The sequence below is a fragment of the Muntiacus reevesi genome, chromosome 2, assembly GCF_963930625.1.
Source record: "Muntiacus reevesi chromosome 2, mMunRee1.1, whole genome shotgun sequence".
NCBI lineage: Eukaryota > Metazoa > Chordata > Mammalia > Artiodactyla > Cervidae > Muntiacus > Muntiacus reevesi.
In genome coordinates this window covers 42,301,196-42,317,856 of record NC_089250.1, presented here as the reverse complement: position 1 = coordinate 42,317,856, position 16,661 = coordinate 42,301,196, and the positions used below count along the sequence as shown (strand labels likewise).

Sequence of the window (16,661 nt, the reverse complement as noted above, 5' to 3'; positions counted from 1 at the left end):
CAGATGCCATGATCTATCTTAATTTTTCAAATCTTGAGATTTAAGCCAGTTATTTCTCTCTCCACTTTCACCTCCATCAAGAGACTCTTTAGTTCCTCTTTGCTTCCTGACATTAAAAGAAAGAAAGAAGGTGAAGTTGCTCAATCGTGTCCGACACTTTGCAACCCCATATACTGTAGCCTACCCTGCTTCCGTCCATGGGATTTTCCAAGCAAGAGTACTGGAGTGGGTTGCCATTTTCTTCTCCAGAGGATCTTCCCAACCCAGGTATCAAACCTAGGTGTCCCACATTGTAGGCAGATACTTTACCTTCTGAGCCACCATGAAGCCTTTTCTGCCATTAAGGTGACATCATCTGCGTATCTGAGGTTACTGATATTTCTCCCAGCAATCTTCAACCCACCTTGTGATCCATCCAACTTGGCATTCCACATATGTACTCTGCATATAAATTAAATAAGCGGGGTGAAAATATACAGCTTTTATGTACCCCTCTCCCAATTTGGAACCAGTCCATTGTTTCATGTCCAGTTCTAACTGTTGCTTCTTGGCCTGCATACAGGTTTCTCAGGAGCCAGGTAAGGTGATCTGGTATTTCCATCTCTGTAAGAATTTTCCATCATGTCTACTGTCGTCTGTGTCTACTCTGTTTCTTGCTGATCTCTTAACACCACTTCTTGAACCCACTCTACTCAGGTTTTGCCTTTACCACTCTTATCAAAGTTGCACTTGACTTTGCCAAGGTTAACTGCCCAATCCAATGGTCAGTTTCAGTCTTCTCTTACTTGTCCCCTTGCAAGAAATGTATTCTTTTCTCCTCCAATCATTTACTTCACGTGCTTTCTGAGAACAGTCCCTCCTACCTCACTAGCCTCTTCTTCTCTGCCTCTTCTGCTGGTTCCTCCACATTTTTTTAAGAAAAAAACTAACTTCTCAATGCTGGGTTCTCATGAAGCTTGATGTCCCTGTCTATACTCACTTAATGTATACCATATTATCTCAGATTTTCTAGTTTCATGGCTTTAAGTGGCAACTAAATTTGAGAAACCGCAAACATAAATATTTTAGCCAACCTTTTTCTCTGATAGACTTCTATGTCCAACAGTATGCATGCATCTTCACTTGGGTACCTAAAGACATCTCAAAGATACATGTCTATAATTGAGCTCCTAATCTTCCCACAAAAATGTGCTCCCCCACATTGTCTCCATCTGAGAAAATGGCATCTCCTTTTCCTATCTCTTAAGCACAAATGTTGGGAATCAGCATTGATTCCACTTTTCCTTTCACTTTTCGTCCAATATGTTAGACAATCTAGCTGATGCAGCCCTTAAAATGTATCCCTATTTTAACAACTTTGACCACACTTACTGTTCCTTCTGTGGTCCAAACCAACATCATCTCTCACCTAGATTGTTGTAGAGTCCTAAAAGAGGGCTCTTTTTTCTCTTTTTCTTCTCAAAATAGCAACAAGTATAATTTTTTTTGAAGCGTGTCTACGTATGTAACTACTTTGCTCAGAACCCAAAATATCATTCTCCATTTCCCTCAGAGTAAAGTCCCTTCAAAACCCATTGTGACACAAACCCCATGGCACCACTATCTCTCTGGCTTATCTTCAGCTTCTGTCTCTGCATCTCACTAAGCTTCACCCACATCAGCCAACTTCAGTTCAGTTCAGTCATTCAGTCATGTCTGACTCTTTGCAACCCCATGGACAGCAGCACACCAGGCTTCCCTGTCCAACACCAACTCCCAGCATTTACTCAAACTCATGTCCATCGAGCTGGTGATTCTATCCAACCATCTCATCCTCTGTCGTCCCCTTCTCCTCTCACCTTCAATCTTTCCCAGCATCAGGGTCTTTTCAAATGAGTCAGTTCTTCACATCAGGTGGCCAAAGTATTGGAGTTTCAGCTTCAGCATCAGTCCTTCCAATGAATATTCTGGACTGATTTCCTTTAGGATTGACTGATTGAATTTCCTTGCAGTCCAAGAGACTCTCAAGAGTCTTCTCCAACACCACAGTTCAAAAGCATCAATTCTTCTACACTCTGCTTTCTTTATACTCCAACTCTCACATTCACATGTGACGACTGGAAAAACCATAGCTTTGACTAGGTGGACCTTTGTTGGTAAAGTAATGTCAGCCAACTTTCTGTCCCTTAAATGTTATATAACACATGTCCTTCTTGAACTTAGTATTTTCTGTTCCAGAGTAATGAATGGAGCCTCTGTCTCTATGTTGCAAGGCTGTTTCTTACACAAATGAGAAGTTGTGTCAGATGAAGTGTAGTTGGTGTCTCTGCCTAGCAGATGTACAGAAATGAGAGAGATTATGCAGAATTATCTCCTACAAGCCATTACGCATTTCTAACAGCTAAGTCCTCCTGATTTCATTCACAGTCTTATCTTCCAGTAGACTATTGACTCAAGAATTTCTCATTTTAATTGACATTTATTGATAATACCATGTGTTACTAAAGAATATTCAATAAAGTTTTGCTGAATTAATGAATGAATGGCAACAAATAAATCAATGGCAAAATATATAAGAACTAATTAAAATGCTAAATTGGGCAAACAATTAAGAAATTAAATAAATGAATAAGATACATTGCTTTATAGTAAGCAGATTGTAATACTGGGTTTTTTAAGTCATATTTGTATTTTACCAAGATACTTACGCTAAGTTAAAAATAAGTAGAAAATCTGTAGATTGAAGATCTTTTCTCTTTGTAAATGAAAACACGCACACATCTCTACAGGAAAATCGTAAGGTTAAGGCACCAAATTTAAGTATTATTAAATGGGTTAATCACAGCTTATCTTTATTCTCTATCATTTCCTTTCAACTTTCCAAACTTTCTGTAATTTGCTTTAACTATCACAAAAAAATGTATTCTTACTTTGAAGTCTTTATTGTTTCATAAACTGTTTATTTTTTTAAAGGAAAGGCAAGCTTTCAAACATTCAAGACACTTCATTTAACCACCTCCACCAAATACAAAAATCCTCCTCATAGTCCTAGAAGCAAGTAATTCTCAAAGAACCACAGTGAGAGCTGAGAGTCAATATTCTTCAGAAAATGGATAGCCGGGCTGACCAACACCACTGAAAGAGAGGAGGAGGATTAACTTATTAAATGTTGTCATGTTGTCAAAAACTGCTACTCAATAGATGCAGTCAGGATATATTTGTCTAAATATATAAACACATCCCTCATTCTCCCCCAACCAGCACACATGCAGGTGCCTGCTCCATGTGTTCACGGCACCTGCACATCCAGTCCCAACATTCACGTGTAATATTCACGCCACAGTGACAGGTAGTTTGACTCAGGTTACAATTTATATGAGAGCACAAGACTTAGGGCCAACTTTGGAGGTCATTTCAGACACAGGTAGAACTTCTTCAGTCCCTAGTTGATGAAAAGTTGCACAGTGAACAAATTAGCTGCCCTTTTCCACACACCCATGGATAAGCAAATACTGAGCACTCCAAAAATACAGAGCACCTCCATAAAGGACTTTGTCATCTATAGGAGAGCTACCATGCGCACTTGAATAATCATACAGTTCAAAGTGAGATTATCACCTTTTTAACTTATAATGTAGTCAAACACTGGTTATGCAGTAATTATTATTGCTGTTGTTTTGTGTTTTTTGTTTGCTTGTTTGTTTGTTTTTTCATTTTTCCCATGTTTCTACTTTGTTTTCAGAATTGGTCTTTTTCAGTTTGATTCATTAAAGAATGCATTCTAAGCAATTCCAAGTACCAGGAACCTGGCTAATGATCCGAGTCCACAAAGATAAAAAAGTCTAGGCATTCTGAGCCTAATGAAGGAAAATATACAATTATATTTAAAAACTGTTAAGTACAAAAAGTAGTTATCCTTTTTTTCAATTATCATATCTTTTATCAGAAGCATGATAGTTATCAAAACAATAGGGAGAGTTTTGAAATCTTTCATTGGAAACAAAATTTTACTTCTCCAATAATTGGTATTCCCTTCTCTCTAAACTCCCTTCCAACATCTCCCTGGTTGATTAGCCCTCTCTCCCTTCAATCCTGACATCATCCTGCAGTAATTAGGCAACTGGAATTCAATGTTAGTGACTAAGTCAAAGTCAAGAGGGTAGGGGTTCAACAGGGGATGGACCCCTGATGAACAAATACAACACTGGTGTGAGTCTTGACTCAAGAAACCAGAGAGACCCAGACGATCTTACCTGAGTGTGTCCTACTAAGCAGTCACTCACTGGAGGGTCATTTAAGCTCAATATCTACTTATAATTCAGTTTTGTGAGATAACAAGGATGAGGACATGAGAGTTGTAATAGGGAAGAAAGGGCAGTGAAGAGTTTGATTTGTAGGAAACGGATAGTGTCTTGGTGAAGAAATGCCCATTAAGGAGAATGTTCACCAGACACTTAGGGGAAGGGTGGGGCAGGCCCATGTGACAACGTAGCACTGATGGATGTTGGCCTTTCTAGGACCCTCCTCCATAAAAAACATCTACAATACATTTTATAGTTGTGTTGAGGTTAACAAGATTGCAGGCTTCCTACGTGGCTCAGTGGTAAAGGATCCACCTGCAAAACAGGAGACAGGGTTTTGATCCCTGAGTCAGCAAGATCCCCTGGAGAAGGAAATGGCAACTCACTTCAGTATTCTTGCCTGGAAAATCCCAGGAACAGAAGAGCCTGATGGGCTACAGTCCATGGGGTACCAAGAGTTGGAAATGACTGAGTGACAAAACAACAACAACAAAACTTGAATGCAATTCATGATGGACATAGAAAGAAATAGAGATAAAACATGCTCGTAGGACCCTGAAAGGGTACAGGGCTGCAGGCACTGTGGATTTCCTGGGTCTCTCAGCCTTGAGAGGAAGTACACGAGGCACAGGAGTTAGGGGTACAGAGTAGTGAATTCACCACAATGTCAACTCAGGGGATTTTATTGATGGGTTGGCCTGGGCCCCATCACATTTCTCTTGGTCAGAGACAGAGTGCTAGAGGAAACCTCTGGTCTGAGGTCTGCAGGAAGCCCCTGGTTTACTCCTACCCTGAAAATCAGCACTGTTTTCCTAGAATTAAGCTTTTAAAAAGCTAAGTTCTCCTGCTGACCTGCCTGCTGCAGAAAATGGTTTTTGTGGGAAACATCGACAAGTCACTTACAGTGGAATTTCATAATATCTTATATTTCTGTTGAGGCCATCGATTGCTTTCATGTCTTCTGGAGTCAGTTCGAAGTCAAACACCTAGAAGGAAAGAATAGCATTACCTCTTCCCCAAGAAGTTGGCCTCCCCCTGGGGACTGGAGTACTTTCCAGCTGGATGGAGACAAGAAGAGGGGACAGGGAAGCCGTGTCTGTCCTCAGTTTCCAGATGAACAAGCCTGGGACCCTCTGCTGAGTTCTTATCTCTCCTTCCCACACCTTCTCCTTCTCTGACCACCTCACAAACATTACAGCACACCAGTCACTTATCTTTTTAAGTGAATTCCTTGAGACAAAAAATCTAAAATCATTCCTTTCCAAACACATTGCTTTTAGACACTCCTGACTCGATACCTGAAATTGAGTTGACATTAGACTGACTGCCTCTCCCCAACACGCCCTAAGTCTGACAGCATTCAGCTGAAGCAATGTGGGAAGCAGGCTCCCCTGAGAAAGCCTGTTCAGGAATCTGATATCAAACTACTCATTATCTATGATTGGATCTAAAAAAACTTTATGTATATACCTTCCTGGAGAAAGTTATGAGAAGTGTTTAAGCATTAATGAACAACAAATTATTAAAAATTCACATCATAACATTGAAATGGAAAGCTCAATTTTTGTAAAGAACTTCTTTTTCTCCAAAGAGATCTCATTTCAATGCAACATGAACCAAAGACTTAAACACATATTCTGTTGTGGAAGTTGGTATGGTGATCAGTTCAGTTCAGTTCATTCACTCAGTCGTGTCCGACTCTTTGAACCTCATGAATCGCAGCGTGCCAGGCCTCCCTGTCCATCACCAACTCCTGCAGTTTACTCAAACTCATGTCCATCGAGTTGGTGATGCCATCCAGCCATCTCATTCTCTGTCGTCCCGTTCTCCTACCAGCATCGGGGTAATAGACCAATAATTCCAATGAGTCAACTCTTGGCATGAGGTGGCCAAGTTATTGGAGTTTCAGCTTCAGCATCAGTCCTTCCAATGAACACCCAAGGACTGATCTCCTTTAGAATGGACTTGTTGGATCTCCTTGCAGTCCAAGGGACTCTCAAGAGTCTTCTTCAAAACCACAGTTCAAAAGCATCAATTCATCAGTGCTCAGCTTTCTTCACAGTCCAACTCTCACATCCATACATGACCACTGGAAAAATCATAGCCTTGACTAGATGGGCTTTGTTGGCAAAGTAATGTCTTTGCTTTTTAATATACTGTCTAGGTTGGTCATAACTTTCCTTCCAAGGAGTAAGCATATTTTAATTTCATGGATGCAATCACCATCTGCAGTGATTTTGGAGCCCTCGAAACACAAAGTCAGCCACTGTCTCCCCATCTATTTCCCATGAAGTGATGGGACCAGATGCCATGATCTTAGTTTTCTGAATGCTGAGCTTTAAGCAAACTTTTTCACTCTCCTCTTTCATTTTCATCAAGAGACTTTTTAGTTCCTCTTTACTTTCTGCCATAAGGGTGGTGTCATCTGCATATCTGAAGCTATTTATATTTCTCCCAGCAATCTTGATTCCAGCTTGTGCTTCTTCCAGCCCAGCATTTCTCATGATGTACTCTACATAGAAGTTAAATGATCAGGGTGACAACATACAGCCTTGAAGTACTCCTTTTCCTATTTGGTGATACTGAATTTTAAATAAGAGAAGAGCTAATCAAAAACAGTCAAGACATCCTTAAAATAGAAGAACGTACCATACTGAAAAGCAAAACTTATTTTTTACTTCAGTAACACAGTACAGAAATAGTTAAATAGAAAAGAGTGGGCAGAAATGTACTTATGGACACTTGATATGTGACAGAGTTGACAATGAAAATGTGGAAAACATGGACAGTTGTTTTTGTTATTCAGTCACTTAGCTTGTCGGAGGCTTTGTGACACCAAACGAAGAGATTTTTTACCCACTCACTGACTGAGAATCATATCACTGCACTGAAAAGAAGACTAGGTTAGTTGCCTTTTTTCTAGCAATAAAAACTATGCAGAGAAGTCTTCAGGCTCCCCTGACAAGAGCCACATCCACCTGCTAAAGCAGAACTGCCAAGCTGCTCAGCACTGAACTGCAAATAAACAAAAGAGCCCAGCCTAGAAGCCAACAGCTTAGCTGAGTGCAGGCTGATTTTCAAACCACAGATTCAGAATTACATAAATGAACTCCACATTAAATCCTGAAACTGGGGAGAGTTTCTTGTACAGATAAGGGTACAATAATGGTCACCTACAAGTAAATCAAAAGAGAAACAACCTAGCTAAAGTGGACAAAGTCTTGGAGAGGAACTTCACAAAGACAGAAACTCAAAAAGATTAAATATATGAAGATGAAAACCTATGAGTATTCAAGGAAATACAAAATAAAACCACAATGATTTGGAAGTTAAGGATAGTCGCCTTAATTTTTGTGCCCCCAAATTCACATGTTATGGTGTTAAAAATGGAGTCTTTGAGGGAGGAGTAGGTCATGATGGCAAAGCCCTCACGAATGAGATTTCAATGATATCACATTCATAAAGAGACTTGGGAATGCTCTGTTTCCCCTCCAGCGCGTAAAGATACAAGGAGAAGCCTGTGACCTGGAGGAGAGACCTCACCCAACCACATGGATACCCTGATCTCAGATCTACACCTTCACAACTGTGAGAAACAAATTTAATTTTTTCACAGCCACTCAGCCTGTGGTGTTTTATTAGAGCAGTTCAAACAGTCTAAGAAAAATCACATAATGCAATTTTATCAATTGAGATCAGAGAAACTAAGATACCTTCCTTAGGAACCCTCTGCCCACAGCCTTGCTCATCACCTGTATGTTCTCTTTGATCCACTTCTTGTTGTTACCCTTGGCCAGAACCACAACCCCACGTTGTATCTGGTAGCGAAGGGCAACCAGAGCTGCCGTTTTCTTGTGCTTTTGGGCAATGGCAGAGAGAACCGGATCCTCCAGGAGAACGGGGTGGTTCGGGTTCACCCTGGAAGGAATTTCAGAAATGCTGAGGAGCTGAGACTACGCAGTTTCTAAGGAGGCTTCTCAAACAGACCAATTAGGTCCACTCTAGACCAATGCTTCTCAAAGTGTGGTCCAGGGACAGGCAGCATCAGCATCACTTGGGATCTTATTAGAAATACAAATTCCATGGCTGAGCTGAAGACAAACTGAGTCAGAACCTCAACTGTGTCATCCCCATTCTGTGTTTACAGAACACTGCAGGTGATTCGGATGCATTATTGAGTTGAGACCAGAATGCCAAACTGTGGGTTATTTTTTTTAATTCTCAGGGATTGTTTTTCTTCTACAATCAAGGGTATGAATAGAGAAACAGTAGAGAGAGTCCAGGAATTCTTTTCAAACTTCACTTTTTAAGGTATTGATAAAAATTGAATAGTCTCAAAAATAAGAGACGTTTGTTTCATCACTATTTTTCTATATATGTTCACAGAAATGCTTCAAATTGAAAATTTTCTATCATTATATACCTAGCAGTTACATATTATTATCCCAATTTTAGATATAAGGTAAGTGAGGCTTGCAACATCTCTTTTTACAAATGTGTTCATTAATTAATAGTTAGTAAGTAAATCATGACATCAGCTTGTGTCTCTGGTCTCAACTGAGAAATTACATGTAGATTTCAATACAGACATTTGTTGTTGATGAATCTACAATATAATACAATGTAAAAAAAATTGTCTGGGTGATGGGAAAATAAAAGAGAAGGATTCATTTCATCCCACCACTCTCTCCCCTCTGCCTATAAGAGTTATCTGAGTAGTGTGTTATTTAAAGTATTTCATCGAAAATTGAATTTCAGGGAAACTCCCAGTTGTCTTCATTAGCATTCAATACCATTCTTTTACTCGTTGGGATCCCAGAGCAGCATAGGCAACAAGAACAATTTCATGTGACTTGCAGAAATCCAACAGTTTGCTCTGGTTCAGATAAGGGTGACATTCCACCTGTGGAATGACCAAAGAGAAGAGTGTCAGATTATATACAAAGGCAAAATTAATATGACAGAGAAAGACTAAAAGTTTTCAAAGGCTAAAGGAAAGACTAGAACATTAAATGAAAACTGGAGATGTCAACATCAACAGAAAAACAGAGAAAAGTATATTTACACAGGTATTTTATAATAGACATGGATGGGAGAACCAGTCCAAGATTGAGTAATCAAAAGCTGTGCTCTACATTTGAGTAGATGTCCTGAGTAAATATTTCATAAATTACTAGTATCACCTTGAGCCTTTAACTTCACCCTCTAACTCTGATGATTTTCATCACCTCCAACACATTTTTCTTAACTGTGCTCCCTGTTTAAGACTCATAAATGCTGAGACAACAAGACCAAGAATTCAGACATCAGAACCCCACACAAACCCTTAAAATCCATCTCAGCTGTTTTGACTCTTTATTAATTTACTTCTGATTCCATGTTTTCATCATTTTCCTTCCTGCGTTCAGTTCTCTTCAGGGCACTTTTCACTCTATCTGTTCTTCCCTTCATCTCAGGAAAATGACTCCTTCCTCTAGTTTTGGGTTCTACCCACAGTTCAGATGGAAGGCATCCACGATTTCCACCCAGCCTGTCAAACAGAGATACTACTATGGATTTTATTCACACCATCCAGAGAGGCTCTGCTTTCTAGAATCCTCTGACCCACAAAGGTCAGATGAACAGTGGGGGAGGACAGACAGACATCTGGCTCCAGTGCAAGAAGGAAGTTGTGAAGAGCAGGAGGGAGAAGATCCAAGCTGCTCACCTGGTTGCAGACGGGCTTGTACTTGAGCCCTGGCTTGTTCAGGATCTTCTCCAGCTGCTTGTGGTTGAAGTTGGACACCCCGATAGACTTGGTCAGCCCTGCATCTTTACACCTCTCGAGGGCCTGTGAGGGAGGGGTGGTGAATAATTACATGGAATGATAGAACAAGAATGAATGCTTCAAACCATCAGTAATCACACTCATCCATCAAAAATTACTCTTGATTATCAATAAGAACAATCTGGAAGAAGGTCACAATATAAAAAGAATTATGGTCCCCTCCTTAGAAAAACCCCCAAAGAGACATATCACATGAAAGGAAAGAGATGCCTCTCTAACTGCCCCATATTCTCCTCCTTCATTCCTCTCTATGAACATTTCATCAGTGGTTTCCTCCCCACATCCTCAGCATCACAGACCTTAGATTCTTGAACTGCTGAGTCTGATGGTCCACAGCCCATTCTCACAGGTGGAAGAAAGGAAGGAGATTCCCCCTCTTCTGGCCCCTCCCCTGGTTCTCTCCTCCCTGGACTCACCTCCCACGTGTGACAGAGATCCACTGAGTCAAATATCAGTTTTCCATTTTCATCTTTTGGAAGTAATTCCTTCCCTGGCTGGAATGGAAGCAGTCATTTTAGAGACATCACAAAATAATTTCTCTGCATTTAGCCAGGCTTCCAGGCACCAGGGATTAAACCTCCATGAGGCAGGTTTATAACTTTCTAGATACTAATATTTGCCATGTGATTTGCATATATAGAGTTGTCAGCAATGCCTTAATAGGGAGACTTATTCTAATCTCTTATGTTCAAAATATGTTGTAATAAATACAATCTTTCTAGGTCCTAAAAGGGACACACAGTGACTTCTCTGAATTTTCTCTGTTCCTTGTACTTACCTATTTTGAAATTCCTTTCTGTGCTGGTAATGGCAGTAAGTTACATGACATAATTTCCAGAATAAAAATTTCAATCTTGACCTGGGCTAGATTTCAGATTTCCTTTTATCTCTGAACATCAGATATCCTAGGGCAAGCATGTGAACCAGCAAGGCTCTTTTTAGGTTGATATGGAATGTGGACAATCCAGACATGCTCTCAAATGTTCATGGCCATGATGAGCCTTAGGCTGCCCCAAGGTCATATTTGCAACTAATGAAAAATGTTCAGTAAAAATAAAGCAAACCATGAGTTGTGCCATAATAAAGGATAGAAAAAAGAAGTCATTTCTGCAGAGTACTGCAGCCCTCAATTCTGCCTGTGGCTGGGATTTGCCATCTACATGGTCCATGAAACTATTTTGCATCAGATGGCTTGAGTTTATTTCTGTGACTTGAAATCAAGAGTTCGAAGTAATAATTTTCTTAATGGCTAAGTGCAGTCCACAAGCATCATCCTGAAGACAAGGGAGAGCATAGGCAAGGTCTCCCAAGTCACTATAAATGTATGAGGTTTAGACGCACCCAGAGGGAGCGCCACCAAATCTGCTCACCTAGAAAGGGTGAAAGATAAGATAAACTCATCATATTCAATGTAAGGCAGTGACATGTTCATCAAGGCTGCACCAAACTCTTGGTTCATGAAATCCCCAGACACTCAGGAGTCATAAGCAGGACTGTGTGCAAAACTGTCTTGTTTTATTTCCTTTAATTTTTCAGGCAGAGCCTCAGACTACTAACTCCTTTCTCTGGGAGACATGTAGGGATTCAAAGAAACTCAGTAAAAAATTATCACAAATGATTACTTGGGGGATTCTACTCTAGTGTAATCATCCCTTCAACCTACTAAGAAAAATCTTAATTCAACCATTCATGCAAGTTGATGAACATTCTAACACAAGATATAACATTGATGTGATCACACAAATTTCTAACCTTCAGAGCCAGTGGAAAATGAATAATAAAGAGATCAACATAGTCCAGTTGAAGACTTTTCAGTGACTTTTCCAAGGCTGGTTGGACCAACTCTGGTCGAAAGGAAGTGCACCAAAGCTGTAGAGGTTAAAGAATAAAAATTGTATTAATAATACTTTAGGTAATTTTTTTTGGCCATATCATGTGCTTGTGGGATATTACTTCCCCAACCAAGGATCAAATCCTAGTTTATGGCAGTAAAGCACCAAGTTTTAACAACTGAACCACCAGGAAACTCTAATGCTTTAGTAATGTACCAATAAACAATTCACTAAACAGTTCTTCACCAAATGATTCTGTTTTATAATTGCCACCTGGGCACAATCACTTGCACACATGTGCACACACTCACAACACACACAGTACCTTTGAAGTGCAGAATATGTCTTCTCTCTTCACAGTGCCATCTGCAATCTTGCTTTGAATGGCCTGGCCAACCTGCTCTTCATTTTGGTAAAAATGAGCACAGTCAATATGGCGGAACCCAACCTCTATAGCGAATGGGGTGAATTCCAGAGCTTCCATTTTAGCAACCTACATAAGCAACAAAGGTAGAAGTTGAATATCCATAAAAGAGATTACTAGGCACAAGCTTTGATATTCCCAAGAATAAACTTTTTTCTGTGTCTTTGGTTAGTTCTGTAAGTTTAGTGATGACAGCTTCCCTTAACATTCCTAATAGGTAATTAAATGGTCACCACCCAGAAACACTTCAACATCTGGTGATCAGTGGTTGATTGTTGACATCAGAGGATGGCAAGAGCACCTCTAGGTTCAGTGATTTGCTGGAAGATCCCAAGGGACTCAACAAGATGTTGTAGTCATGAATATGATTTATAATATGAGGAGCTTGAAACAAAATGAACAAAGTTACAATGTGCCTAGTAAAAGTATCAGAACCAAGGTGAAATCTTCTGAGACTGCTGTCCACCAGTGAAACCACACAGACTGAATACAATGAAAAAAATCTATTCAAGGTGTACAATGTGATGTTCTCATAAATGTCACTCATGTTATTCACTAGACTGATTCTTTGCAACTCCATGGATAGCAGCATGCCAGGTTTCCCTGTTCTTCACTAACTTCCAGAGTTTGCTCAAACTCATGTCCATTGGGTCAATGATGCCATCAAACCATCTCATCCTCTGTCACCTCCTTCTCCTCCTGTTGTCAATCTTTCCCAGAATCAGGGTCTTTTCCAAGAAGTCAGCACTAGCATCAGGTAGCCAAAGTACTGGAGCTTCAGCTTTTGCATCAGTCATTCCAAGGAATATTCAGATTTGATTTCCTTTAAGATTGATTTTTTTATCTGCTTGCTGCCCAAGGGACTTTCAAGAGTCTTCTCCAGCATCACATTTCGAATGCATCAGTTCTTCAGCACACAACCCTCTTTATGGTCCAACTCTCACATCTATACAAGACTACTGGAAAAACCATAGCTTTGACCTTTGTTGGCAAAGTAATATCTCTGATTTTTAATACACTGTCCACATTTGTCACAATTTTTCTTCCAAGGAGCAAGTGTCTTTTAATATTCTGGCTGCTGTCACCAGTCACAGTGATTTTGAAGCCCCCCAAAATAAAGTCCATCAGTGTTACCATTCTCCCCAGCTATTTGCCATAGAGTTATGGAAACAGATGCCATGAGCTTAGTTTTTTGAATGTGGAGTTTTAAGCCAACATTTTCACTCTCCATTTTTACCTTCATCAAGAGGCTGCTTAACTCCCCTTCACTTTCTGCCATTATTGTGGTGTCATCTACATATCTGACATTATTGATATTCCTCCTGGCAATCTTGATTCCAGCTTGAGCTTCATCCATTTATTTATTTATTATTTTACATAATAAAATGTACAGAGAAACTTTGCAATTGCAGTCACCCTCAAAGGGAAGCAAGTCAGTGTTATTGACAGCCGAGTCTCACCACTTCTGCCAAGCTGGGAAAGAGATGGAAACTGGAGTGGAACACAGAGTAATCTGTAGGTGAGCACAGTCTCAGACCCTGATGCAGAGTGAATGCTGAATGCTTTCTTCCTTTTCATACAATTGGTTCTAGCCTGGTTAGTGGAACAGTGTGATGCTCCCAGAGTCACATTGGACTCAATGACTTGATAATCCAAGTCCCCTTACATTCACGTTGCATCTGTCTACTATTTATATCTCAACCCCTAACCACTACTGTTACCTCTTCAGGTGCATAGGTTCCAAATCCCAGGACAGGAATGAAGTGGCCATCATTAAGTTTCACCTTCTGTCGTTTGGGATCCATTGCTGTTTCTTCTCTGAGTAAGTAGACTCTGATTTTTTTCTTCTTCCTTCACAGGTTAGGAAAAACAGGAAGGTAACACCCCAGCTGCACCATCCAATGTTAGCAGATATTTTGTAGGAGGAGCATGATTAAACCAATACCCATTGAGTAAGAACAGGATTGAAATCAGTTAACTTATTTGCTTTTTCTTATCAGTAAAACCTTATTACATAATGAAAATATGTGCTGAATAATTACCGACCATATGTTAGACTAGAAATTTCCACAAGAGCAATATTTTTCATTTTTCTATTACAAAGTCAATCTCAATCAAATATCAATTGAAACAACTGTCTTACAATGAAAACAAACACACATACACAAGCCACATAACCTAAAAGTATTTTAAAAACATTTTGAAAAATGTTACCCCTTAATAAAGAATCAAAACTTCAAATGAAAATAAATTTGCCCTTTTACATTTCCCACCAGCAAAATTATTTTGTTTGCAGGTCTGACTGGTGAAATCCTGAACAAGATGTGGAAACCAGACATTTTGGCAAAGTACTTATTGGAGGTTAATTATTAACAGCCTTAGGATACCATGTGCACTGTGCAAAGAGACTCTGAATGTTTATATCTTGTAGCTAGTATATAACTTTTAGAGTAATCTCATAATGTAACTGATACATATTTTACATTATTTACTAAATGTTGCATATTATTCATAAAAGAAAAATCTATTTAAAAAAACATAAAATACAACAAATTTGAAAAGAGTAATGGAAATTGTGACACACTGATGCACGGGGATGTTGTGAAGACAAATAAAATTTAACATGTGCAGTGACGTCAGCAAAATGGTGAGCTAGAAGGACTGAATTCTCCCAAGGAAAGACAAGAAAAGAAAGAGAAGGTAGCTGAGAAACCTCATAGGAGTTCTGGGAAACAGACACAGATCTACAGCATCAAAGTGAACATGCAACTAGGAAAAATGCAGAACAGAGTGACAGGATATTTCATTATGTATTTACTCACTAGTCTCCTACACAGTCAGTCTCTCCCATCAGGAAACTTCCGTAAGCCTCTTATCCTTATCTGTCAGAGGGAATACAGAATGAAAACCACAATAACAGAAACCTAATCAAACTGATCACATGGAACACAGACTCGTCTAATTCAAGAACTATGAGCCATGTCATCTAGGGCCACCCAAGATGAACGGGTCATGGGGGAGACTTCTGACAAAACGTGATCCGCTGAAGAAGGGAATGGCAAACCACTTCAATATTCTTGCCTTGAGAACCCCATGAACAGTGTGAAAAGGCAAGAAGATATGACACTGAAAGATGCACTCCCCAGGTCGGTAGGTGACCAATATGCTGCTGGAGAAGAGTGGAGAAATAATTCCAGAAAGAATGAAGAGATGGAGCCAAAGCGAAAACAACGCCTAGTTGTGGATGTGACTGGTGATGGAAGTAAAGTCCGATACTGTAAAGAGCAATATTGCATAGGAACCTGGAATGTTATGTCCATGAATCAAGGTAAATTGGAAGTGGTCAAACAGGAAATAGCAATAGTGAACATAGACATTTTAGGAATCAGTGAACTAAAATGTACTGGAAAGGGTGAATCTAACTCAGATGATCATTGTATCTACTACTGTGGCCAAGAATCCCTTTAAAGAAATGGAGTAACCATCACAGTCAACAAGAGTCTGAAATGCAGTACTTGGTTCCAATCTCATAAACGACAGAATGATCTCTGTTCGTTTCCAAGGCAAACCGTTCATTATCACAGTAATTCAAGTCTATGCCCCGACCAGGAATGCTGAAGAAGCTAAAGTTGAACAGTTCTATGAAGACCTACAAGACCTTCTAGAACTAACACCAAAAAAAGATGCCCTTTTCATCATAGGGGACTGGAATGCAAAAGGAGGAAGTCAAGAGATACCTGGAGTAACAGGCAAATTTGGCCTTGGAGTACAGAATGAAGCAGGATAAAGGCTAACAGAGTTTTCTCAAGAGAATGCACCAGTCATAGCAAACACCCTCTTCCAACAACAAAAAGAAGACTCTACACTTGGACATCACCAGATGGTCAATACCTAAATCAGATTGATTATAGTCTTTGCAGCCAAAGATGGAGAAGCTCTATACAGTCAGCACAAACAAGACTGGGAGTTGACTATGACTCAGATCATGAACTCTTTATTGCCAAATTCAGACTTAACTTGAAGAAAGTAGGGAAAACCACTAAACCATTCAGGTTTGACCTTAATCAAATCCCTTACAATTATACAGTGGAAGGGACAAATAGATTCAAGGGATTATATCTGATAGACAGAGTGCCTCAAGAACTATGGACAGAGGTTTGTGACATCATACAGGAGGCAGTGATCAACCACCCCCAAGAAAAAGAAATGCAAAGAGGCAAAATGGTTGTCTGTTAGTTCAGTCACTCAATTGTGATGCCATGGACTGCAGCATGCCAGCCCTCCCTGTCCATCACCAA

At 39.8% G+C, this 16,661-nt stretch overlaps 1 protein-coding gene across 1 annotated transcript; it reads right to left on the bottom strand.

The window, feature by feature from the left end:
- Positions 1-2,995: 2,995 nt before the first annotated feature.
- Positions 2,996-14,168, bottom strand: LOC136159317 (prostaglandin F synthase 1-like). The gene is made up of 9 exons (XM_065921398.1): positions 14,085-14,168; positions 12,265-12,432; positions 11,860-11,976; positions 10,524-10,601; positions 9,988-10,110; positions 9,074-9,183; positions 8,033-8,198; positions 5,184-5,266; positions 2,996-3,114 (listed from the first exon to the last, which is right to left on the bottom strand). The coding sequence occupies exons 1-9, from the start codon at positions 14,166-14,168 to the stop codon at positions 3,072-3,074; spliced, it is 972 nt and encodes a 323-aa protein (XP_065777470.1). The 3' UTR covers positions 2,996-3,071.
- Between the last annotated feature and the right edge of the window lie 2,493 nt (positions 14,169-16,661).

Excerpts from the sequence above, each read along its gene's own strand:
- LOC136159317 (XM_065921398.1), bottom strand. The coding sequence starts at position 14,168 with ATGGATCCCAAACGACAGAAGGTGAAACTTAATGATGGCCACTTCATT. Across the intron at positions 10,111-10,523 it reads ATCTCTGTCACACGTGGGAG|GCCCTCGAGAGGTGTAAAGA; the intron begins GTGAGTCCAGGG and ends CCTCCCTCACAG. Across the intron at positions 3,115-5,183 it reads AGATATTATGAAATTCCACT|TGGTGTTGGTCAGCCCGGCT; the intron begins GTAAGTGACTTG and ends CCTCTCTTTCAG.